Genomic DNA, 24558 nt, shown 5'->3' with positions numbered 1-24558 from the left:
GGTTCATGAGTTCTGGATTTTGTTAGGGTGTGTGCTCTTAGTATCCAATATTCACCTATGTTGCTGATCTGCTAAGATACAGAATGATCTTTATATTATAGTTAATGATCATATTACTTGAATATTGAAGGGCCATTCGAGTCTCTTAAAGACTTATTAAGTGTGCCACCACCTTGTTGTCATGTTGCTCGATTTGTATAGTACTTTTTATTGAATACCTCTAGCTTCTGTTAGTAATTGTTTGATTTACTTTTACTACAGGCTCTTTTTCCAGACAATACCTATGGTGTGGACAGTGGAGGTGATCCAAAAGTTATTCCCAAACTGACATATGAGGAATTCAAGGTATGTTGTGTTAACTGAGAAGAGCTAGTTATGTCTTAATACTAGGATAGGTTTTCAAATATCTGATCGTTGAGTTGTTGTAACCTTGAGATATTGTGATTTGATCTAGTTGACTTATGGTGCTTTTAGTTGAGGATGGTTAACTTTTCTTTTTATAGACTTAGAATCAGAATTTTTTTTTTTTTTTTTTTGTCTCTTCAGTGAGTTTTGGTAGATTGTTAGTATTATATTTAGCACATTCTCCGCAATCTTATAAGCAGTGTCCTGGCAAATTTTAGCATGTGCTTCCAACATGTCATCTGAAGTTCTGGACCATATTGGCTGTAGAATGACTGTATTTAACTTTGATTAAGAAAGTGTTTAGTGTTTAACGTAGCTGCTTATCAGAATCGAAAACAATAACTAATTTATGAAAGAAACTAACTTCTTGAGCATGGTCACAGCATTGTCACAACTAGGATTGACCAAATGGAACACATGCTGCTCCTCCTTTGCTTCCATAACCTCCACTACTCCATTCCATCCACTCTTCTTCAACACCTCACTGTAATACCACCCCCTATCTTTCAACGAATCCTTCTCCGCAACGCAGACCAACACTTTCTCACAACCCAACTCCCCCAACTTCGGATCCTTACCCGGATTGAGAACCGGGTCATCGGATCCACTAGTCAAAGGGTAACAAAACCTCCACAAAGCAGCCAACATCTTTGTATGATCCTCAGCCAAAGCTAGCTCTCCCCCTATTGGTTCTTCACCCCAAAAGTATGGATGCACCAGAACAATCCCATTCAGCTTAAAACCCACCAACTTCTCAGTCCCAACTCTCAAACCCATGTGGTGAGCTATGTTAGCCCCAGCGCTATCACCTGAAAAGAAAACCCGGTTCAAATTTGCATGCCGGTTCAGCCACTCTTCCGGGCCGTTTCCTGCGAAATGGGACTCCACCCATTTGAGAGTGGCCCATGAATCTTCATAGGCAGCCGGAAGAGGGTGCTCCGGCACCAACCTATAGTCAACAGAAACAGCTACAACATTGGCTTCAGAGACTAAAGAGTTGAGGTAGTTGTGATAAGTGGGAGAGAAAGCACTTCCATTGCAGAAGCCACCGCCGTGAAAGTAAACCAGAAGAGGGAGCTTCCGGGTTAACTCGGTTGTGGTGGATTTGGGAATGTAAAGCCTTACAGAGACGGGTGGTGCGGTTGAGATTACGACGTCTTTGGATTGAACACTGGTTTGGGGATCGATGGATGCAGGGAGTGTGGATGTGCCCCAGAGTCGGTCGACTCGACCGTCTTTGTATACTTTGATGATGGGAAAGAAATCATGGGCTAGTTCATCGCTCATGGTTGAAGAGATGATAAACAGAGCACAACTGATATGTAAGGATGAGAACGGAGGGCTTGTTCTCTCTTAATATATAGCTACGTTTTTGGTTTTTGTTGGTGGATTTTCTGTGACTCTGGAATTAAATTGCACAGACAATTTCATGGTTGAAAACATGTTTTGAGTTTTTAGACAAGTCTTTGAAGACTTGATCACTTGCATCATGCATGACGCTCTCGAACTGTTCATTCGGAGAATAACGGGATAGTCAATACCTTGTGATAACAAACCCCATTTTTTGCAATCTACCTTATATTCTTCCTGATAAACAGAGCACAACTGATATGTAAGGATGAGAACGGAGGGCTTGTTCTCTCTTAATATATAGCTACGTTTTTGGTTTTTGTTGGTGGATTTTCTGTGACTCTGGAATTAAATTGCACAGACAATTTCATGGTTGAAAACATGTTTTGAGTTTTTAGACAGTCTTTGAAGACTTGATCACTTGCATCATGCATGACGCTCTCGAACTGTTCATTCGGAGAATAACGGGGATAGTCAATACCTTGTGATAACAAACCCCATTTTTTGCAATCTACCTTATATTCTTCCTCATGCATCTTGGAATAGTTCGAAAGAAAGAAAGAATAAAGAGGGATGAGCAAGCAGTTGAACTAATAAGTAGAGGAATTTAGTGAAATATGGTAGGCACTTAATTCATCAGCTTATGAAAATGGAGCCCAGCTAGCTGTGAATTTATATTCCAATGTGTGTGGTCATGTGGATAGTCATATTTTCTGGAAGGAGGGAATATCTTCCTCGAAATCACTGTTCTCATTTTATTTGGAATTGTCGTCAAATCCTGCCTAATGAATTTGACCAAAAGAAAAATAAGAAAATCCGGTAAGTAATTAAAGATAAACGAATAAAAACTCTTCCCCACAATTGCTAAGTGAATATTATTGTCTCCGTATGGAGTCTTACCAAAAAGATCATTGGAATGTAGTTTCGTAGCCCATATTGCGATTAGTTGCCTTTGGAAGCTTGTTTTGAGCTTCAATATTTTTTGAATCAACCCATTGTGCCCGTGCGATATGATCGAAGTTCAAACCTTATCCTAAGCCTCATGGGAGTATGGAGGCGTTAAATTGCATATATAATAAATTAATCTGAATGACGCGGTAAACAACACACTAAATAGGGATAGTTTTTGGATAGGTTGTCCCAGATAACTTCACAATATTGGTATCTTTCTTGAATAGGCAGTCCGGTACTGTAATCTTGCCTGCAATGAGGAAATATTGCACGAGCGGAAACAAAGTTTTCTACTCGTTGTGAACAATTACGTCAATGATAGCCAGCAGCTGCTAGATTTTTGCTCAGCTTTGGGTAAGTTCGTAAAGTCCGCTCGTGATAGTCATTCATAAATGGACTACGTGGTTCAACAATTAATACTTTGAGACCCCGAGCACTGCAAGATGTGATATATTTTACAGAAACTGAAAAATTTCAAGATATCCTCAGACATGTTGACGTTCATTCAGCTGAAAGCTTGCTCGAAAAGCTAGCTCCAATGTTTGGTCACGCAGTTTAACGAGATGTTCAAGACTTTGGAAAGTGGAACAAGCAAGGTATTTAAAAGGCGCATGAACGTGTTCTTTCTTGAGAGTATCAAAGACGGTGTGTATGTTAGTGTGGCTGCGGGTACTTACTGAGCTTACTTTTTATAGCCTTGCAGGTGCCGAAGTGTAAAAGTGTTATTGGACATCATACGTGTTGCAGCTGATTCTGCTTCTGGTCCAGTTACTTCACTTGTGGTGGATTACTCACTTATTGCAAAAGGTATGGAAGCTGTTGCTAATAATTCTAATGCTAGGGGATCTGCTTTTAAGGGCGGGATTAATTACAGTAATTGCTAGATTTGCTGTGCCCTCATGGGGCGATTAACTCCTTGTTTGAAGCTTATGAAAACAATTTGGAAGATGGGAAAGCGGAGATCAACTCAATGCAAGACTGTGATTGCCATTAAGGAGTTGGCGATCGACATCGATCAAGTTTCGCATTGAACAGGTTGTAAACGAGGTTGATTCACTCTTTTCCAAAGTTACACTTCATTTAACATGGGAGATGTAGATTTCTTACTAACGGATATTAAGGAAAAGCTGCAAATGTTTATATATGAAGAAAGTTGATGATTTGGAGGCATAAAACGTAGCATTGAAACATTGAAGGCCAGGGATGACGTTCGGAACAAAATCAAACACAAGCCTATGGAACATGGATCACAAAAGATCGAAAAACTATCCTGTTATCTTGCATAAATAGTACTTTCTATAAAAATTATTCTGAATAACAAAAAATTAATTAGCGGTTTGCTGCAACCTATGATTTTGATGCATAGGCTTCAGGCCTAGTACTGTCTACTCGATAAGTTCTAATTTACTTTTTGTTTTTCTTTGTTGGTTTGCTTGCTTTCTGTTGTAAATGATAATGACTATTCATGCAATAGGTATTACTTAATATATGCGATTGACAGACTCGTAATGTATGCGATTGACAGACTCGTAATGTATGTGATTGACATACTTGTAATGTGCAATTGATTATTATAGCTATTATGTATTGCCTTTTGTATACATGATGTAACCCTATATAAACTTCATGGTGAGATGAATACAATACAATTATCCAATTCTCTACAACACGTTATTAGCACGATACTCTAACCTAAGCCCTAGCCAGAAAAAAAACCCCTAACACCCGAAATTTCTTTCACCAAAAACTGCCGCAAGCTCCTAGCCCTTGCTAGCCATACCGTGTGCTGCTCCTGCAGCCCTTGAGCACCCGTGTGCCTCCTACTGCCCCTGCAGCATCGTCGCACGCCTGCTGCCTCTGCAGCACAGCAGCACGCTCGTTCTTATGCAGATTAGCCTGTTTGCACGCCCCGAAACGTCTTGATTGGGACCTCAGATCAAAATCCTTCATTCATCAAAGTTGTTCGTCTCTGCCTCATCTATCTGACCTCCAAATTTCAGCCCTATTGGAGTCATTTTGAGATCTGTACACCATTCAAAGTGGGAGCTATTTAGAAGCGAATCTGCTCCGAATTTCAATAAGTAAGTTTTAAAGACTAAAGTTCTTGCTTTCTTGTCTTTTAAATTCCTTTATTTTCTGCAGGATTTTCAATATACGAACATGGGTTTGATTATTTAATAAAGCGAAATTGTGGGGATTCACGCTTAACGAACTAATTAAGAGTGTTCGTATGAAATAAGAGTGTTCATAATGCTCGGACTAAGAGAGTCTGTAAGCATCAAATTGTGACCATATTAAAACATTATTGTTTGGTCTAATCCAAAAGAGATTTTCTTGGAAATTGTTTTCTTGGTAGCATAGCTCGGAAATCTTATTATGTTAGTTTTCGTGGAAGTTTAGCTCCGAAACTAATATATATTCTCTTCTTATTTTCAGGATGTCGAATGAACCTAGACTCGACTTTCCCATGCTTGACTTAACAGGCTCGGATTACCACAGTTGGGTAACCGATGTTGAGAACCACCTCACTTCAAAGATAGTACCCATAATCCAGGCACCTAACCCGGATCATGTGTTCATGGGAACACCTACAAAGCATGCTCAAGCAGTTATCTTGATGCGACGCCATATGGATAAGGCACTCAGATTGAAGTATATGTCGATCAAGGATGCAAGAGAACTATGGGTAGCACTAGAAAAGCGCTTTGGCAATGTCCAAGATTCCCTCCTCCCTGACTTGAAGGTTCAATGGAACAATTTGCGCTTTGCTGATTGCAAGTCTGTTGTTGAATATAATTCAGAAACTCTTCGCCTACAGTCCATGTTGAGGTTTTGTGGACAACCTGTCACAGAGCAAGAGCTAATTGAGAAAACTCTCTCCATCTTCCCCGTTTCAGCCATCGTGGTATCAAAGCAATACCGCACTGAAGTCAATGCTGGATGGATCACGAGGTTTCATCAGCTTATCAATCTCATATCTGTAGATGAGAAACATGATAACATACTCGTGAGAAATTATAATTCAAGGTCCATTGAAAGTAAAAGCGTTCATGAGGCGAATTATAATGCACCCAAAAGAGGGCGCAAGGAGCGGAACCCTAAGAATAAGGGATATGAGGGACATATGGGTCCATATAACCGCCCTAACAAGGAATGAAACCGCAGGTTTGGTGCAGATACAAGTGGTGGCAATGCCACACGTGGGAGAGGTGGTCGTGGCGCCATGGGTCGTGGTGGTGGCACCAACCCTCCTAGGGAACGCCCACAACGTGCACCTCAGTTAAAGGGAGGCAACCACAATGACATGTGTCATCGATGTGGATCAAGTGAGAATTGGTTCAAGCAATGCAAGGCAAGCGAGCAACTAGCTTCAAGATACAGGGCATATAAGGACTTGAGGGAGCAAGAAGTGTACCTTGCAGAAGAAGAAGAAAATGGTGGAGACATCCATCTCACCATAGAGGACTTCAAAGCTGACGATGTAGTGCACAAGGATGCCGCAGACTTTGATTAGGTTAGTCCTTTTATTTTCCAAGAATTTTTGTAATGGCAATATGCCTTAGTCAATAAATGACAATTGTATTAAACTCTTTCTTATGTGGTGCACCCAATTAAATATGATGTCTAGGAAAGTCATTGAGATTAATGTTACTTAAGAGAGCCTCGCTCCACCAACATCTCTCTCTACTTTCCTGGTCATATTTGATTGGAGTTACCTAATGGATAGAGTGACTACAATGTGTCTTCGTTTGATTTTATTTTGGATTAGACTTTTTGGGACCTTTGATGTAATCATTGGCTATCTTTATTAATAAAGTATCGTATTATTATTCGATGTCATGGACATGTTTTAATTTCGAACTTTATTATTTTTCAGTATGTTTCCTGGAGAGTTGGAATGCCTTGTTGATACTAGCACCACACATACTATATTGCGACATAGGCAACTATTTCTATGGATGACGCCTAGTCGATCTTCTGTGACTATGATGGCTAGACCATCACAATTGATTCATGGTCGAGGACCAGCTCAATTAATGTTGCCAAATGGCACAAGTATTAATGTCACCAAAGCTCTATATGCTCCTCGGGCTTGAAGAACCCTATTGAGTTTTAAAGATATAAGAGCCAATGGTTTTCATGTGGAAACACATTGTGAGAATGAACAAGAGTTCCTTTGCATCACCTCTAATGACTACAGACATAAACAAGTATTAGAGAAATTTATGTGTCGATCTAATGGGTTGTATGCAACCACTATTCGAATTATTGAATCCAACCATGTCATGAGAGATGACTTATGGGATTCTAACACATATAGGCTTTGGCATGACCATTTGGGACACTCAGGTCGTGATATATATGATGATCCGTATATTAAAGACTTCACACGGACATCCATTTTTCAAAACGAAAAGAAGTCAGAACCAAAATTCGATCCAAGGTAGGGCTGGCGCCACCTACCCCCTGCTGCCCAAAAATAGTATTGATGCCACCAATACCTCCTTGGTTCCTTTTTCTACTTCTAAAGTCAATTGTGACTTCATGGCTCAACCGGATACTTCCCTAGTTGCTTCTAAAGCCCATCTTTCGTTTTGTAAAGCCGGCTCTTTAGCAAAATTAGGATCGAGACCATCCTATGCAAATGACACTAAAGAAAATATTCCATTCTTACAAAGAATCTAAGGTGATATTTGTGGACCTATTTAACCAACTTGCGGACCATTTAGATATTTTATGGTGTTGGTTGATGCATCGACACGATGGTCACATGTCATGCTATTATCCACAAGAAATGCTGCATTTGCTAAACTCCTAGCACAAATCATTCAATTAAGGGCTCACTACCCTGATCATTCCATTAAGTCAATTCGTCTTGACAATGCTGGAGAGTTTACATCAAAAACATTTGATGACTATTGCATGTCCATTAGGACTGAGGTTGAACACCCTGCTCCTCATGTTCACATCCAGAATGGTCTCGCAGAAGCTGTCATTAAAAGACTTCAAATGGTCGCTAGAGCATTGGTTATGCGCACCAATCTCCCTGTTTCTGCTTGGGGCTATGCAATATTGCATGCAGCTGTGCTCATTCGTCTGAGGCCTACTGCCACTCAACCCTTTTTTGCGTCCCAGATGGTTACTGAATATGAGCCTGATGTCTCACACTTACACATATTTGGGTGTATAGTTTATGTGCCAATTGTGCCGCCACAGCGCACCAAAATGAGTCCTCAAAGACGATTATGCATTTATGTTGGATATGACTCTCCAACCATTATCCGCTACTTAGAACCCTTGACAGGCGATCTATTTACCACTAGATTTGCGGATTGTCACTTTGATGAGACAGTCTTCCCTTCGTTAGGGGGAGATAGGAACAATAATGTTCAACAGGAACGAGAAGAATTGTCGTGGTCTGTCCCCACTTTGTCTCATCTTGATCCCCAAACCGCATAGTTCGAAATTGAAGTGCGGAGAATTCTCGATCTTCAGAATGTAGCAGACTCTATGCCTGATGCGTTTTCTGATATCGTTAAAGTGACAAGATCACATATACCTGCTGCAAACATGCCTGCAAGGATTGATGTCCCCAAAAATCATGGACATGGCGCCACCCTAGGGGTATTGGGCATGGCGCCTCCACCACTAAAAGTGATGGCAATGTGGCTCAGGTCGGGCTCCCAGCAAGGAAACGTGAGAGGTCCAAAGGTTCGATGGATTCTCGCCCGAGAAAGAAAGCGAGTTTGGCACAGAAAGATCCATTAATCATCGACATAAATAACCCGTCTCATGAAGATATTTCGGATTATGGTTATGTCTAAGAGACATCATTGGGGGACGCTCCAATATTAGAACCAATTCTAGGGAATAGGGAGATCTCCATGAATTACACTAGTGTACATGAGATGTTGAATCGAGATTCTATTATCCTTGATGATGTGTTTGCATATTCTATTGCTCAAAGAATTATAGAACACGATGATATCGAACCTTGTTCTGTTGAAGAATGTCAATGAAGAGCAGACTGGCCTAAATGGAAAGATGTGATCCAGGTTGAATTGGATTCACTAACAAAGAGACATGTATTTGAGCCTATAAAGCTGACACCCCCAAGTATAAAGTCTGTTGGCCATAAATGGGTCTTTGTTAGAAAGCGTAATGAGAAAAATGAGGTTGTTAGATACAAAACCCGCCTTGTGGCGCAAGGTTTCTCACAACGCCCTGGAATCGACTACGAGGAAACATATTCTCCCGTAATGGATGTTATAACGTTCCGCTACCTTGTCAGTTTGGTAGTTTCCGAAAAACTTGACATGCAGCTTATGGATGTTGTTACAACATATCTCTATGGGGATCTAGATTCAGAGATATATATGACGGTTCCAGATAGACTTCAATTACCCAAGTCAAGTGGCTCTAAACTACGGAGCGCATTTTCAATAAGATTGAAACGCTCACTATATGGATTGAAACAATCCGGACGGATATGATATAACCGTCTAAGTGACTACTTGATTGGGAAGGGATATGTCAACAATGAAATATGCTCATGCGTGTTTATAAAGAGGACAAGTTTCGGATTTCCAATTGTAGCAGTTTATGTCGATGACATGAACCTAATTGGAACTCTAGATGAGTTAAAGAAAACTGCTAACTACTTGAAATTCGAACTTGAGATGAAAGATCTTGGGAAAACATAGTTTTGCCTCGGACTAGAACTCGAGCACCGTAGTGATGGGATTATGATCCATCAGTCAGCATATACTCAAAAATTATTAAGGCGCTTTAATGAAGATAAAGCAAAGCCTGTGAGTACTCCCATGATCGGTCGTAGTCTTAAGTCTGAAAAAGATCCATTTCGTCCAAGGGATGAGGACAAAGACTTATTAGAGGCTGAAGTGCCCTATCTAAGTGCAATAGGCGCATTATTGTACTTAGCTCAATGCACAAGACCGGACATCTCATTCGCAGTGAGCTTGTTAGCTCGACACAGTTCTGCTCCAACACGCCGCCATTGGATTGGCATAAAGACAATCTTTCGATACTTGAGAGGTACGATTGATATGGGCTTGTTCTATCCCTACAGAGAGAAAAGAAATAACGGAAGTGTGGGATCGGACTCCACAAGGCAAAACGCCACCTTCCGTGCTCCTCCTCCCTTCCATCAAAATGACAACGATGTCTTGATGGGTTTTGCTGATGCAAGGTATCTCTCTGACCCTCATAAAGGTCACTCCCAAACAGGTTATGTCTTTACCATGGGAAGCACTGCGATATCTTAGAGGTCTACAAAGCAGACCCTTGTTACTACTTCCTCAAATCATGCAGTGATTATCGCTCTACATGAAGCCGTGCTAGAATGCATATGGCTAAGGTCTGTAGTTAGACACATTCGAGGAACTTGTGGTTTGAAGTCTACCACAGATGAACCTACATGCATTTATGAAGATAATGCAGCTTGTATTGAGCAAATGAAGTTAGGTTTCATCAAGGGCGACAACACCAAGCATATATCGCCTCAGTTCTTTTACAATCAGCAACAACAAACACTTCTAAATATTGAAGTAAATCAAATCCGTTCAGAGGATAATGTAGCGGACTTATTTACCAAGTCGTTACATAAATCCACCTTCGAGAAACATGTGAAGAGCATCGGATTAAGATAGCTATCCAAACTCCCATAATTGTAGAAATCAGGGGGAGACCTTGACATCAGGGGAGGTATGATGTCTATGATAGGAGCATTCTAATGCGATGTTTTAATAGTTATTTCCTCATATTTTACTTAGTTATTTCCTTAAATAAAGAAATTTTAATTTAGTTTTTATTTTCTAGGTACAAGGGAGAAAATGGAGATGAAATGAGCTGAAATGAATACACATGGCAAAAAGAGAGGAGTCCTGATGGCACTAGGAAACCACATGGCTTGAAGATGACGTTGGAGATATTATTGGGGAACTAAATCTGATTTTGCCATGGGAAATTATGGAGTTAATGTCAAAAATCAAGAGAGGATCAAGGATAATGATGCCATGGAGAGATTTAAGGGAGAAAAGGTCCAAAACAAGTCCAGATTCATTTCTATTTTCACTCAAGATTATTTTGGCCGAAAATTAAGAGAAAAATCAGATAAAATCTTGGGAAATCAGCAATAATATATTTGGAAAGATTGTGGAATTATTTTGAAGCTTTTTGATTGGTTGGATGACACAACAGAGCTGACGTGGCGCTACGTGATTGGTCGAAGCTGTGTGGTGCAACCAGAAAATTCCTTAGAAATTAAATTCATGAAGCCTTGCCTTCCCTTATATATAGCCTCCTCTCTAGACGTTTTACAACACACCAACCACATCACAACACCATCACCACACCACCAATAGACCACAACACACCTCTCTCCATTAGAAAATAAACATTAGAAAAATTCTCTCAATTCTCTAGTCTTCAGAAGCTCTGCGTCTCAACCAAGGAGGAGAAGAAGTCATGCAGTACATCAAGATCCTATCCGCCATCCACCCTTGTGTCTTCCCTAGAAGATTGCTTGCTTTCAAGGATCTTCGAGTTCTTCGTCTCAAGGCTTGTCATCCATCTTTCACTGTGTATTTCAAACTTTCTTTTCTTTTCCGTTGTTTGATTCGTAGAGTTATGAATTCTAGTTAACATGACGTTAAGGGCAAAGTTTAAAGCCCATTTATATGTCTTGAAATAAAGTTGTGATTTCTTTATGTCGATTTATATGTTGCTTATGTGAGATTGCTTGATTGATTTTGTTTTATAGAAAACTTTTATATGTATGTGTTCTTTGGTGGCCAACTTAGGATATATGCATGTAATTGGAGCTAGATTTAAGTAGTAAAGGCTTTGGACAAAAGTCGAAATCAATTAAGGAGGATTGCAAATAGGTGAACTTATTCATAACTAGGTTGTGCACTTTGGTTGACATCCTTTCTTTGTTCTTCATGCGTTGAATGTGTTCTTGATTAGCTAGCTTTCTAGACTATGATTGCATGTTCAATAGATTTAATTTAGGTGCTTTCACTTAGATTAAATATTGAAGGTTGTTTTCTAACGTTTCACATGGTCAACTTCTTTCTCATGACATAGAAAATCAACTATAGGAATTGTGATTGGATTTCATTCATATGATTGTGGTTTATATCTTTGTTACTTGCGTTCCACCCGTGTATATAAGTTTTTACATTTTCTTTATTTTATTTATTTAATTTTTAATTTAATAATCCTAAAACCCCCTTGTGTTTGTTTTATTTTTGTAAATAATACTTTATACTTATTTTAATTCTTTATTTGTTGTACAATGACAGGTGTACCCTCAATCCCCGGAATAGAACGATCCCTATTTACTATATACTAATGATGACATTTTTCGGGGTTAAATTGTGCGCTTGCTTTTAAGCGTATCAGTCTACATGTTCGATCTCGAAGAGTGAATGTCGTGTTGTGCTCTTTTTGCCCTTCGACCATGGTTATTTTTGTCCCACATGGTTTTTGTTACCTGGCAAGGTTTTTAGTGAGGCAACGATCAAAACGTCATCACTGAGTTTGAGGGGCACAAGGGGGAGTGTGGAAGGATGTCGACTACTCCACATTCACGCCCGTTGTGCTTTTTTCTCCTTCGACCAAGGTTATTTTTTCCCACAGGGTTTTTATTACTTGGCAAGGTTTTTGACGAGGCAACTTAGAAGCGCATAGCAGAGGCAACACTATTGACATGGAATATCCAAGGGGGAGTGTTGTAAATGATAATGACTATTCATGCAATAGGTATTGCTTAATGTATGTGATTGACAGACTCGTAATGCATGCGATTGACATACTTGTAATGTGCGATTGATTAGTATAGCTATTATGTATTGCCTTTTGTATACATGATGTAACCCTATATAAACCTCATGGTGAGATGAATACAATACAATTATCCAATTCTCTACAACACTTTCTGTATTCTCGTTTTGATAATTTGAAGTTGAACTTCATCAAAACTCCATAAAATGTGGAGTTAGGTGTGTGCGTAAGTATGGATGTCATTATATATATATATATATATATATATATATATTGGCAAACCTCTACAGAATGAGGGAAATTTATTGAAAAAAAAGAAAAGAAAAACTAGTACAGGCAAGGAGAAGACAACAATCTTGAAGTTGAACTTCATTTAATGATAAAGTCATTTTTATCATTTTGTGATTAATCTTATCGGCAAAATGATTTTATGCATTATTATTAACTGTTAATAAAACATGCATTAACATTTATATCTATCAAGAACAAACCATCACACATTGACATCAGATACATTTCTTCATTCATTTCAAGTCATAGTTGAAGGAATTGGAATATAAACAAGTCTCTTATGTAGTGATAAATGCTCTTTAATCTACAAGCCTCCTCTTCTATTGGGAGATTTCACTTTCCTTTTTTCGTCTATATTTCACTTTTCACTTGTCAACCAAGAAAACAAAAGAAACAAAAACTAGTTTCGTAGTCCTCACTCCACTCTCAAAGCATGAGAGCCATTAATCCGTGTACTCCCTAGGCAAGAAAGAAAGAAAGAAAGAAAGAAAAGCTTCTTAAGCCCCAAACCACCCCCACCCATACAAACCTATATTCCCTCCCAACAATCAAAAACCCATTAAAAACCAAATCTTTATCATCATCTCAACTCTGCACGCCACAAAAAATGGAGAGAGCAGCTCTCCTTCGCTCTTCTCTTTCCTGCACTAATAGAGCCTTCTTCTCCTTCCGCCCCCCCTCTATCCCATTCTTTCGATTCTCTCGCTCCTCCTCCTCCTCCTCTTCTTCTTCTTCTGCTCTCAGACCCCATCGCCACCGTCCGATTCTCCGACCCTCCTCCGGCCGCCCCCTCCGCCGCACCAGCCTCTTACCACTCCCCGCCGCTTCCACCCACTTCGCCACGCGCTTCTCCTCCCTCTCCCCACGCGCTGTCGCCACGCCCTTAACCCCCTCGCCGTCAGGTAACTCTTCTCTCTCACTCTCAAAACCCTAGCTTTCCTCCCTTTTCCCCAATGCGTCGTCGTTTTGATTGAGTGGGTTTTTTTTTTTTTGCGGGTGTAGAGTTCTCTGGGGTTTCCGATGAGGTTGCGGAACAGCTGGGATTCGAGAAGGTCGCCGAAGAGTTTATAGGAGAGTGTAAATCCAAAGCTCTGCTCTTTAAGCACAAAAAGACCGGTGCTCAGGTGATCTCTGTTTCCAACGACGATGAGAACAAGGTTTTCGGCATTGTTTTCCGAACACCACCGTGAGTATTACTCCAAAATCAACTCTCTTTTAGCTACTGCAGCTTCGCATTTTCGAATTGGGATAGTGTGTGAATGCTGTTCAACTTGCATTTGATTAGTATTTGCGGCCCGTAACTGTGAATGTGTACTTTGCTTGTTGTATTATATAATCAAGACCTTGTAAATATGTTTGTTCTATTTGTTGTTGCAGAAATGATTCGACTGGAATCCCACACATTTTGGAGCACAGTGTGTTGTGTGGTTCTAGGAAATACCCTTTGAAAGAGCCGTTTGTGGAATTGTTGAAAGGGAGCTTGAATACTTTTCTCAATGCATTCACCTATCCTGATAGGACTTGCTACCCTGTTGCCTCCACAAATTCAAAGGTAGAAACGAGTTTGAGAACAAGGTGGTGTGCGGTATACGGCCTCTGTGTTCTGAAAAGTGGTTTTCTTTTTTAAATTCAGGATTTCTATAATCTGGTCGATGTGTACCTGGATGCTGTGTTCTTTCCAAAATGTATGGAGGATTTCCAGACTTTCCAGCAGGAGGGCTGGCACTATGAGCTCAACGATCCTTCTGAAGACATATCTTATAAAGGTTGGATATAATTCGAAGTACCCACATTCTTTTTTTTTTTTTCCCCATTCCCAAGTATGCCTGATTTATTTTTAAATCAATTTTGTTCTTACTTTCAGGAGTTGTTTTCAATGAGATGAAAGGGGTGTACTCCCAGCCTGATAATATATTAGGGCGGATTGCTCAACAGGCAAGTTTTCTCTGCAACCTAAATTTTTTGTTCTGGTAGTCTGGATTTTGACATCCTTATAGGCTAATTATTGAGTGTCAAATATTCCTTTTGAGTTGTCATTATCCTCTTGCTGGTTCCAAATGAACAAAGCTAGATGCTCTCTTCTCTGTCCCTTACCTCCCTCCTACCTCCTGTCTCTTATCTTATCTCCTCTCATAAATGGCATTGTGTATATGAATTGTCACCTGAATTTGTTTATTGAACTGCTAGCAAGGTCAATTCTAGGAAACTATGTCACTAGTTGAGAGGAAAGTTATCTTGGGATTTCATTTTAACAGATAAGTTTAAGCTGAATGTTATATGTAATCGGATGTATGTCTAAACCAGTAAGCTTTCTCAGTTTATTATGTGCTGGTTACACTGATGTTGCTATAATCATGTAATTAGGGTTCATGAATTCTAGATTTTGTTAGGGTGTTTGCTCTTAGTATACTAGCCATCTATGTTGCTGATACGCTAAGCTACAGAATCATCTTTGTTATTGTTAATGATCAAATTACTTAAATAGTGAATGGCTCTTCGAGAGTCTGTGAAAGACTTGAGTGTCACCAGTTTGTTGTCATGTTGCCCCTACTTTTATAGAATATCTCTGGTTTCTGGTAGTAATTGTTTAACATACTTTTTCTACAGGCTCTTTTTCCAGACAACACCTATGGTGTGGACAGTGGAGGTGATCCAAAAGTTATTCCCAAGCTGACTTATGAGGAATTTAAGGTTTGTTGTGTTAACTGAGGATTTCAAATATCTGATTGTTGAGGTGTTGTATCCTTTGAGATAGTGATTTGGTCTAGTTGACTTATGGTGCCTTTAGTTGAGGATGGTTAACTTTTCTATTTGTAGACTTAGATTTTTTGGTGAGTTTTGGTAGATTTTTTATGTTAAGCACATTCTCTGCAATCTTACAGGCAGTGTACTGGAAAATTTTAGCATGCTTCTGACATATCATCTGAAGTTCTGGACCATTTTGGCTGTAGAATGACTGTATTTAGATTTGATTGAGAAAGAGTGTTTAGTGTTTACAGTAGCTGCTTAAGAGAATTTGTACTTCAGTTACAGTGACTTTTAGTAGAATTAGCGGTGCCTTTTGATCTAATGTGCTACAAAATGGAATAGTTTGCGATATATATTGCATGTATTAGTTAGACTCTTGTAATTGTGCTCTTCTTTATGACAAACAACTACAGGAATTTCACCGTAAATATTACCATCCGAGCAATGCCAGGATTTGGTTCTATGGAGATGATGATCCAACTGAGCGCCTACGCATTTTAAGTGGTATTAAATTTTGATCAGCTTATACATGCTAACATGCATGCATACATACATACATTTGAAGTGCTTTTGTTTGCCTGCAAACTATCATGTCTATGATATTCTGTGCCATAGAAGTGGGAGTTTTCCTTATAGAAAACTTACGAGAATTGAGAACTGATCACTCCATAAGTAAACTGTCATAGATGCTAATCTGGTGTTAAAACCATGAAAAATAAATACAATCATTTTCTTTTTGATAAAAAACAGTATTTCGATCACTCTCGTTTTGTGCATTCGACTATTTTTCTTTTATTTAAGATGGTTTAACTGTGAATCACCAAATGATTTGTCATTTTGGTTTTATAACCAACTTGTTTTAGGAAGGGATGTGTAGGTTACAAAATTGAGAAAGAACAGCTGTTTACAGCAACATCCTCTGTCACAAGCTGCCATCATTTATTCAGTGCAAGATAAAAATAAAAAAAAAGCATGTTTAACATTGTGGAGTAATATATTTTCAATCTATAGCATCTTACTCCTACTCTTACTCTCTCTCTCAATCTATCTTACAGAGTACCTAGACATGTTTGATGCAAGTTCAGCTCCAAATGAATCAAGGGTTCAAACACAAAAACTATTTTCGGAACCAGTTAGGATTTCTGAGACATATCCTTCTGGTGAAGGCGGCGACTTAAAGAAAAAAGGCATGGTATGCATCAATTGGCTGCTCTCTGAGAAACCCCTGGACTTGGAAACTGAGCTTGCCCTTGGGTTTTTAGATCATCTTATGTTGGGAACTCCTGCGTCTCCATTGAGGAAAATATTGCTGGAAAGTGGCTTGGGAGAAGCTATCATTGGAGGCGGGGTTGAAGATGAGCTTCTTCAACCTCAATTTAGTATCGGGTTGAAGGGTGTTTCTCAAGATAATATTCAAAAGGTAGAAGAATTAGTAATGAGTACACTTAAAAAATTAGCGGAAGAAGGGTTCGATACAGCTGCTGTAGAAGCATCCATGAATACCATTGAGTTTTCTCTCAGGGAAAACAACACCGGATCATTTCCTCGTGGTTTGTCCTTAATGCTTCGATCCATGGTACTTATCAACCTATTTAGTGTTTTCTTTCTTTCGTTCTTTTTTGTTCAATAAAATACCTGTCATCTCTTTTGACCATTTATTCTTGATCACAAGCTTGATTCAGTTCTTTTTTCTTTTTCTTTTTTTTCCCAAAGGGAAAGTGGATATATGATATGGATCCATTTCAGCCATTGAAGTATGAGAAACCTTTACTGGCACTAAAAGCAAGAATAGAACAGGAAGGCTCTAAAGCCGTTTTCTCTCCTTTAATAGAGAAATTTATTTTGAACAATCTTCATCGAGTTGTGGTAGAAATGCAGGTAATCAGTTGTATATTTTTTTCCCCAAAGCTTGCTTGCTCTTTTCATTACTCCTAACTAGTAAGATCTTTGTCAGCCTGATCCAGAAAAAGCTTCTCGTGATGAAGCAGCTGAGAAAGAAATTTTGGAGAAAGTAAAAGCAGGTATGACGGAAGAAGATCTTGCTGAGCTAGCACGCGCTACACAAGAACTGAAACTGAAGCAGGAAACTCCTGATCCACCAGAAGCTCTGAGAAGTGTTCCAAGCCTCTCTCTGCTTGACATTCCAAAGGAACCTATTCCTGTTCCCACAGAGGTTAACATCGCCTTAAATTTTTTGTGTTCCAGTGTCATACAAGTTACTCATTAGTTAGTTAAAAAAAAAGAAGTAAATAAATAAGAAAATGTCTGTTAAATGTAGGTTGGGGATATCAATGGAGTTAAAGTTTTGCAGCATGACCTTTTTACAAATGATGTTCTCTACACTGAAGTTGTGTTCAATATGAGTTCACTCAAGCAAGAGCTCCTTCCTTTGGTACCTCTTTTTTGGTAAGATGTTGTCTTCAATATGAGTCACTTGAAATTTCTTAGTTGCTATTCATAACATGATGTTCTACATATGAACTTTTCTTAATGGAAGGTCAACTTTTGAAGAAACTCAAAAATTGATTGATTTTAGTTTGCTTTCCATGGGATTGTGAGCACAAACTAATTGATTCTCCAATTTCACTCTCTGGTAGTTTATGGGATATAAAATTCATACAAAAGATTTCTACTTTAGCCTCCAGTTGTCAAGGTAGAACATAATACTGTAGGGACCAAACTGAAATACTCCCATTTGTTAGATATACTTTGTCATTGTGTTAGTTTCAGTTACCTGTCATTAATTAAGAAAATGGAGAAGGCTTAGGTTGATCCCCGTTCCACACCAACTCCCTCAGATTAGTCAATGAGAGAAACTGATTCTAATGCCCTTTTTTATTAGTCTTTTGTTATGTGACTCTTTTAGTTAAAAAAACGTCTCTTCAATTCTTAAATTATGTCAGTCTCGCGGGCAATGCTATCATTTGTTTAGAACCCCTGATCTATAGCTACAAGGTGTCTTTGGTACTTAAAACCAAAACTTTGTCCGCCCATTTCTGAAACCCCTTGTGGAAAAATGATACTTTTCATCCATGGGAATTATGCATAATTAGTCGACTATATGTTGTTTACAGCAAACTGCACATAACTGTTTCTTTCTTTTACCTATTTAATTTCGGGAAATGTACATGTATAGATATACAGTAAACTACAAGACTACACATTTCGGGGTGAATACCCTGTCTGTTGAATAAGATACTCATGTTCGTTTCCACTAATTGTATCAACACATCGTGCCAAGAAAAGAAAAGACAATTCTATATATCAAACCTTAATGAGAAATCAGCTGCAGTAGTAGTAGTAGCAGTGGTAGTACGTGAATACTGCAGAGCCACAGACTAGTGGATCTTTTTTTTTTTTTTTTTTTTTTTACTGACATCGTTTAATAATTATGATTATGGACAAAGTACCAGTCAAGATTTACATGCTTATTTAAGAATAAAAATCTTTCTTTGGGGGAAATATTGGCTAACTGTATCATGATGTTCTTAACAGTCAATCATTGCTGGAGATGGGAACCAAAGATTTGAGTTTTGTGGAACTTAATCAGTTGATTGGAAGAAAAACTGGAGGGATATCAGTTTATCCACTGACATCATCTGTCCGGGGCAAGAAGGATCCCTGTAGCCATATAATTGTTCGAGGCAAAGCCATGGCAGGACGTGCGGCTGATCTATTTCATCTGGTATCCTCCCCCCTCTCTTTTCTTCTTTCGCCCCAAACGCTTAATTTCAGTTTTCATTACTTATGGATTAATTTATGTGAAGATTTTGATATACTTAGATAATTCATTATACTGTTGGTACTTATTGCTTAGAACTCGTCTTGATTAATTGTTGCACTAAGGTCCCAATTTTTCATTCACAGTGATGCTTTATTCGTGTCCTACTTTTGGCACCATGAGGTTACAATAATCAGATGTAGGAAACTGCTTATGCACCTAGCTAGAGGAATAACTCTCAAAAAGAAATATTTGAATGACCAATGAATATGTTATTGCAGATCAACTGTATTCTTCAAGAAGTCCAATTTACAGACCAGCAGCGGTTTAAGCAGTTTGTTTCCCAAAGCAAAGCTAGAATGGAGGTATATTATGTTTTATAAAATAACATTTCAACAGAACAGGATCCTAATATTAGTAATCACAGCTTAAAGAGTTTATGGTACTCCTTTTCAGAACCGATTGAGAGGTAGCGGTCATGGAATTGCTGCTGCAAGGATGGATGCAAAGCTAAATGTTGCGGGGTGGATTTCTGAACAAATGGGTGGTTTCAGGTTTGGACCGAAACTTTCTACTGATTTGACATCTTGGCCAAGTGTCCACTATCTTCTCATTTTGAAGTGTACCATCAGAGGCGTGGAGTTTGCGATTTAGTTGTCTCAAAGAGCTTAAGATCGAGTCCAATTTTTTCCCCACTTTTATGAGATGAATAATTGTGAAAAGCTTTCTAGATTTCTGATTTCTTGTTAATCTATATATACATTGAAATCAACTCTTTTCTTTCTTTCTACCAATACAGTTTCTGATACAGTTTGTGTAATTTCTGTCTACATAGTTACTTGGAGTTTCTACAAGCTCTTGAAGAAAAAGTTGATAATGATTGGGAGAGAATATCTTCATCTCTTGAGGAGATTCGCAAGTCCTTACTTTCACAGGAGGGTTGCTTGATTAATATGACTGCTGAAGGAAAGAATCTTACCAACTCTGAGAAGTTTGTTGGCGAATTTCTTAATTTGCTGCCTCACAAATCTCCCCTTGCAACAACTACTTGGAATGCTCGATTACCTTCTATAAATGAAGCCATTGTTATACCTACTCAGGTTAGAGTGCAATTCTTTATCGGCACGTTTCTTTTTTCCATATTTGTTGGAGTAATTATTCTAATCTCTTACATTCTACAGGTTAATTATGTTGGAAAAGCAGCCAACATTTATGACACTGGGTATCAACTTAATGGAAGTGCATATGTTATCTCTAAATACATAAGTAATACATGGTTGTGGGATCGTGTACGAGTTAGTGGTGGAGCATATGGAGGCTTTTGCGACTTCGATAGTCACTCCGGTATAACTATCATCTGTTTTATGTTTGTATGGAATTTTATGTGCTATCAGAACCTAACATTGTCAAATTTGATGTAGGTGTGTTCTCCTTCTTATCTTATCGTGACCCCAACTTGTTAAAGACACTTGATATATATGATGGAACTGGGGAATTTCTACGTCAACTAGATTTGGATGAAGAAACTCTCACAAAGTCCATCATTGGAACAATTGGAGATGTTGATTCATACCAGCTTCCTGATGCCAAAGGTTATAGTAGGTATGTGGAGATAACTTCCTCTTTCTATAGAGTTGAGATTCTTATCAGCCATTATGATACAAAAGGGAACAAGAAAACAATTGTTTTATCTTTAAATATGCCTGTAGATGGAAACAATTAGGTGAACTTATACAACCTGCCATAAAAACTCATTTGTGATCCCCTCAGATGTTTCTGTATTTACCATTAACCTAGTTTTCTTTTTATTTTCTGCAGTTTGATGCGGTATTTATTGGGAGTTTCAGATGAGGAAAGGAAAATTAGGCGAGAAGAGATATTGTCAACAAGGTAAAGATGCTGATCAGATGTCCCCGAAGGGACTAAGATGCTGATTGTTATACCAAACATTTAATTATTTTAAGACAGATGCTTGTGAAGAATTATTGTATTCATGATTTTTTACTTACTATGCCTTTGTCCCACAGCTTGAAGGACTTCAAGGAGTTTGCAAATGCAATTGATGCAGTTAAAGACAAAGGGGTTGCTGTTGCAGTGGCATCTCCAGATGATGTTGATGCAGCACAAAAGGAAAGATCAAACTTATTTGAAGTGAAGAAAGCCCTCTAAGACAGGCATTCGTGCATTGCTGTTCTAATTTATACAGCAACGGGCGCCTGATGTGTTGTTTCTGTTTCCACCCGTCCACATAGAAAAGCAATACAACATAGTAGATTAGAAAAGAAATTTTGGAATGCATTAAAGGTGTACCATTTCTGGCTACTGAAATTATGTGCTTTACACTGACCAGTGAGGATCCGATTCTTTTGACCCAGTAAAACATCTCATTTTGTTTCTTCTAGATGGAGTTTTGCTCGTCTTGTTTTTGGGAGGCGTACATCCCCATTAGATTGGGAGTTGATTCGTTAAGTTACAGGGACAACAACATATTCTTTTCCCAAATCAACTTCAGCGAGGCGTACATCCCCATTAGATTCAAAGTAAGGAAGCAAAGACAAACTTCTCCACTGCATGGTGTATAGTCGTAACGGTTTCAGCATCACTGGATTTTCCTCTCAATTAGTATCTGAAAATGTAATTCACCATAGGAACTTCTATTGCTTTTTTCATCTTTGTACATTTTTATGTTCATCTTTGTTCATGCTACCTCAATCTCTTGTAAACTGGCCGGTGATGCTTAAATGGGTTAGATCAAAACCACAATGCAGATGGAAAAGAGAAGAAGAAGATAAAAAGAGAATATAAACAAAGACGAAAAGTGCTTGCTTGCATAGCCACTCATGAATCAATCAGCACTTTGACAATTGAGATAATAGAATGGAAAACGTTAGTATTAATCTTCATCAATATCAGGATTGTGAAAGAAATAAACGTTGCTACACTTGTTAGCCTTGAAGCCATTTGCATATGTTCCATTAAGACTCAATGGAACCTTAAGTTTGCAATCGATCTTGCGATAAGGCTGGTAATTGCGTGTCTTCAACTTGCCGAACCTGGCTTTTATCCGAAGAGCAAGCTGCAAGTCAATACTGTAAACCCCGGCAGCAGTCTCCTTGTTGAATTGGGAAATTTCGCCATTCCCAAACTTCATCAACTGTGATCCTTCAATGTGCACATCGTGCACCTGTAGTGTTCTTGTGGCCTTGGAAAAATGGTGAGGAATTCAAAGTCACGAGAAAATCTCTTATTTCGGTAGTTGGCAATGACTTTGATGCGGCGGTAGTAGATGCCCACCCTTTTGTTGGGATTTCTGATTGTGATGTTGATGGCGAGGTTGTAGTTGAGAGTGTTGTTGGTGTTGTTAAAATTGAATTGGGTCAGAGAGGCATTTGTGACTTTGAATTTAGGCTCTTGGGGAAGGAAGATGAGCCAGAATATGAGGAAGGACAAGGAGAAGCAGATGATGAAATGTAGTATATATATGCTACAGAAGCAGCAGAAACAGCTAGATTCCAAACATGGTGTGGAACAATTGAGGAATCTAATGTGATAACGTATATGCATAAATATAGGTGTAATGATTTGATGATCATGATTATAGGTACGGCATGTGCCTGCTACTTCAAAGTCAAATAGGCCGGAAGGAGGTGCTCAGCAAGCAACTGCCTACTGGTAGCTCCCAACAGCTCCCTTTTTCTTCGAACTGCATGTGGCCTTCTCAGGTTTATTAAATTATGTTGACAATGTCGACTAATAAAAATTTGTGTATTGACCAACGCAATTAGAGGCGATTTGATTAGATGGATCAATAACTCAAGCAATGGTTACAATGTAGATAATATAAAAAAGATTATATTTTCATATTTCTCCTTTTTTGTCTAAACTTATATTCTTGTAGACGACTTTTCATCTAGTTTTCAACTCTATCTATAGATGTGAAGCAATATTCGAGAAAACCATGGCTACAAAAGGAGAACACCAAGTGCTTTCTCTCACATATTGCTATATCTCGGAGAAAGTACTCTTTTGGGTTCAATATACAACTGGTGGTTTGGTTCAAATTTAACGTCAGTTTGAGCAATTGGTCAGCCAATAGACTGATCTCGATTTCCGAATAGGTTTGATTCAACATTAAACACAAATCAGTGTTTTACTAAACTAATCAATTGTCTTTGGTTGGTTTGGTTTCTGCATATCCCAAGGGGAAAAGTAATAAGCACTTTGAAGTTTCATAAGGTTCTAACAAATGCATCCACGATTGGATTCAAAGTGAGACAGCAAGGGCATAAACTTTTCCACTGCATGTATATAGTCGTAACAGTTTCAGCTTCATTGATTTTGGCCTCCCCTATCTGAGTATGCAACTCACCACAGGAACATCTTTTGCTTTCTCATCTTTGTACATTGTCTTCCTTGATTCCTTCATGGGAGGACCATACATAGCAGCATAAAGAGAGACCTTTGTTCATCACTAAAGGTAATAGAGTCCCCAACTGGCCAATTGAATAAAGTTCCGCAAGAAAGCGGCACAACCTGGCTTTAATTAACGTCCTTATAATGGTTACTGCTTGCTCAGGAAGACTGAATACAACCTTATAAACTTCAAGTCAGCTGATAGATAGGTCATAGCTTAAACAGGGTTGTTTCCAGACATATCAGATCAATTTCATCTCCAGTTGGTTCTCTGCTAACTTTTATCTAACAGTGCACCTTTCACTTCATCACAAGCAGCGGCCTCTTTTATATCCTCAAGTCCTCATCTAGTATGAATCCACACTGCAAATAATTAAGGATAGCTCTAAGAGTTCGTAGCATATGATCGTAAGTTGGATAAAATATGATACAATTTATCAATAATCCCTTAAGTTGGCGGAATATTTTACAACACGAGGCAACTTATCGATCAACACTCCCATTACAAAAGATGCTCGGCTAGCATAGCCACTCATAAAATAATCAATCTGCTTTTTGACAGTTGAGGTAATAGAATGGAAAACGTTACTATAGATCGTCATCAAATATCAGGATCGTGAAAAGAATATGTTCCACTGGAAGTCAATGCCCTAGTGTGCAATTGATGGATACGAACTTTGATTGTGCTTCTTAAACTTGCTGCACGTCAATACTGTAAATCAAAGCAGAAGTCCCGTTCTTGAGTTAGGAACTCTGCATCTCCCAAACTTCATCAACTGTGACCTTCAACGACCACATTGATGTGGTGTTCTTGTGGCCTTGGTAAATGGTGACGAAGTCATAGTCACAACTCACAAGTAGGCCTGGCAACG

The 24558-nt window shown here is 38.7% G+C and overlaps 2 protein-coding genes across 2 annotated transcripts; one reads left to right on the top strand and one right to left on the bottom strand.

Moving 5' to 3' along the window:
• Positions 1 to 653: 653 nt before the first annotated feature.
• On the bottom strand, positions 654 to 1763 carry LOC112172617 (probable carboxylesterase 12). The gene has a single exon (XM_024310017.2). The coding sequence runs from the start codon at positions 1690 to 1692 to the stop codon at positions 748 to 750; it is 945 nt and encodes a 314-aa protein (XP_024165785.1). The 5' UTR covers positions 1693 to 1763; the 3' UTR covers positions 654 to 747.
• An 11563-nt stretch (positions 1764 to 13326) lies between these two features.
• Positions 13327 to 21674, top strand: LOC112170442 (presequence protease 1, chloroplastic/mitochondrial). Its single transcript, XM_024307737.2, has 19 exons — positions 13327 to 13706; positions 13807 to 13990; positions 14182 to 14356; positions 14438 to 14570; positions 14669 to 14739; positions 15412 to 15495; positions 15966 to 16056; positions 16608 to 17128; positions 17266 to 17430; positions 17507 to 17725; positions 17831 to 17958; positions 19048 to 19237; positions 19555 to 19638; positions 19730 to 19827; positions 20109 to 20373; positions 20455 to 20617; positions 20695 to 20875; positions 21092 to 21163; positions 21301 to 21674. The coding sequence occupies exons 1-19, from the start codon at positions 13412 to 13414 to the stop codon at positions 21440 to 21442; spliced, it is 3261 nt and encodes a 1086-aa protein (XP_024163505.1). The 5' UTR covers positions 13327 to 13411; the 3' UTR covers positions 21443 to 21674.
• The last annotated feature ends 2884 nt before the right edge of the window (positions 21675 to 24558 follow it).

The sequence above is a fragment of the Rosa chinensis genome, chromosome 6 (genome assembly GCF_002994745.2).
Source record: "Rosa chinensis cultivar Old Blush chromosome 6, RchiOBHm-V2, whole genome shotgun sequence".
Classification (NCBI taxonomy): Eukaryota; Viridiplantae; Streptophyta; class Magnoliopsida; order Rosales; family Rosaceae; genus Rosa; species Rosa chinensis.
This window is presented reverse-complemented; position numbering and strand designations above follow the sequence as displayed.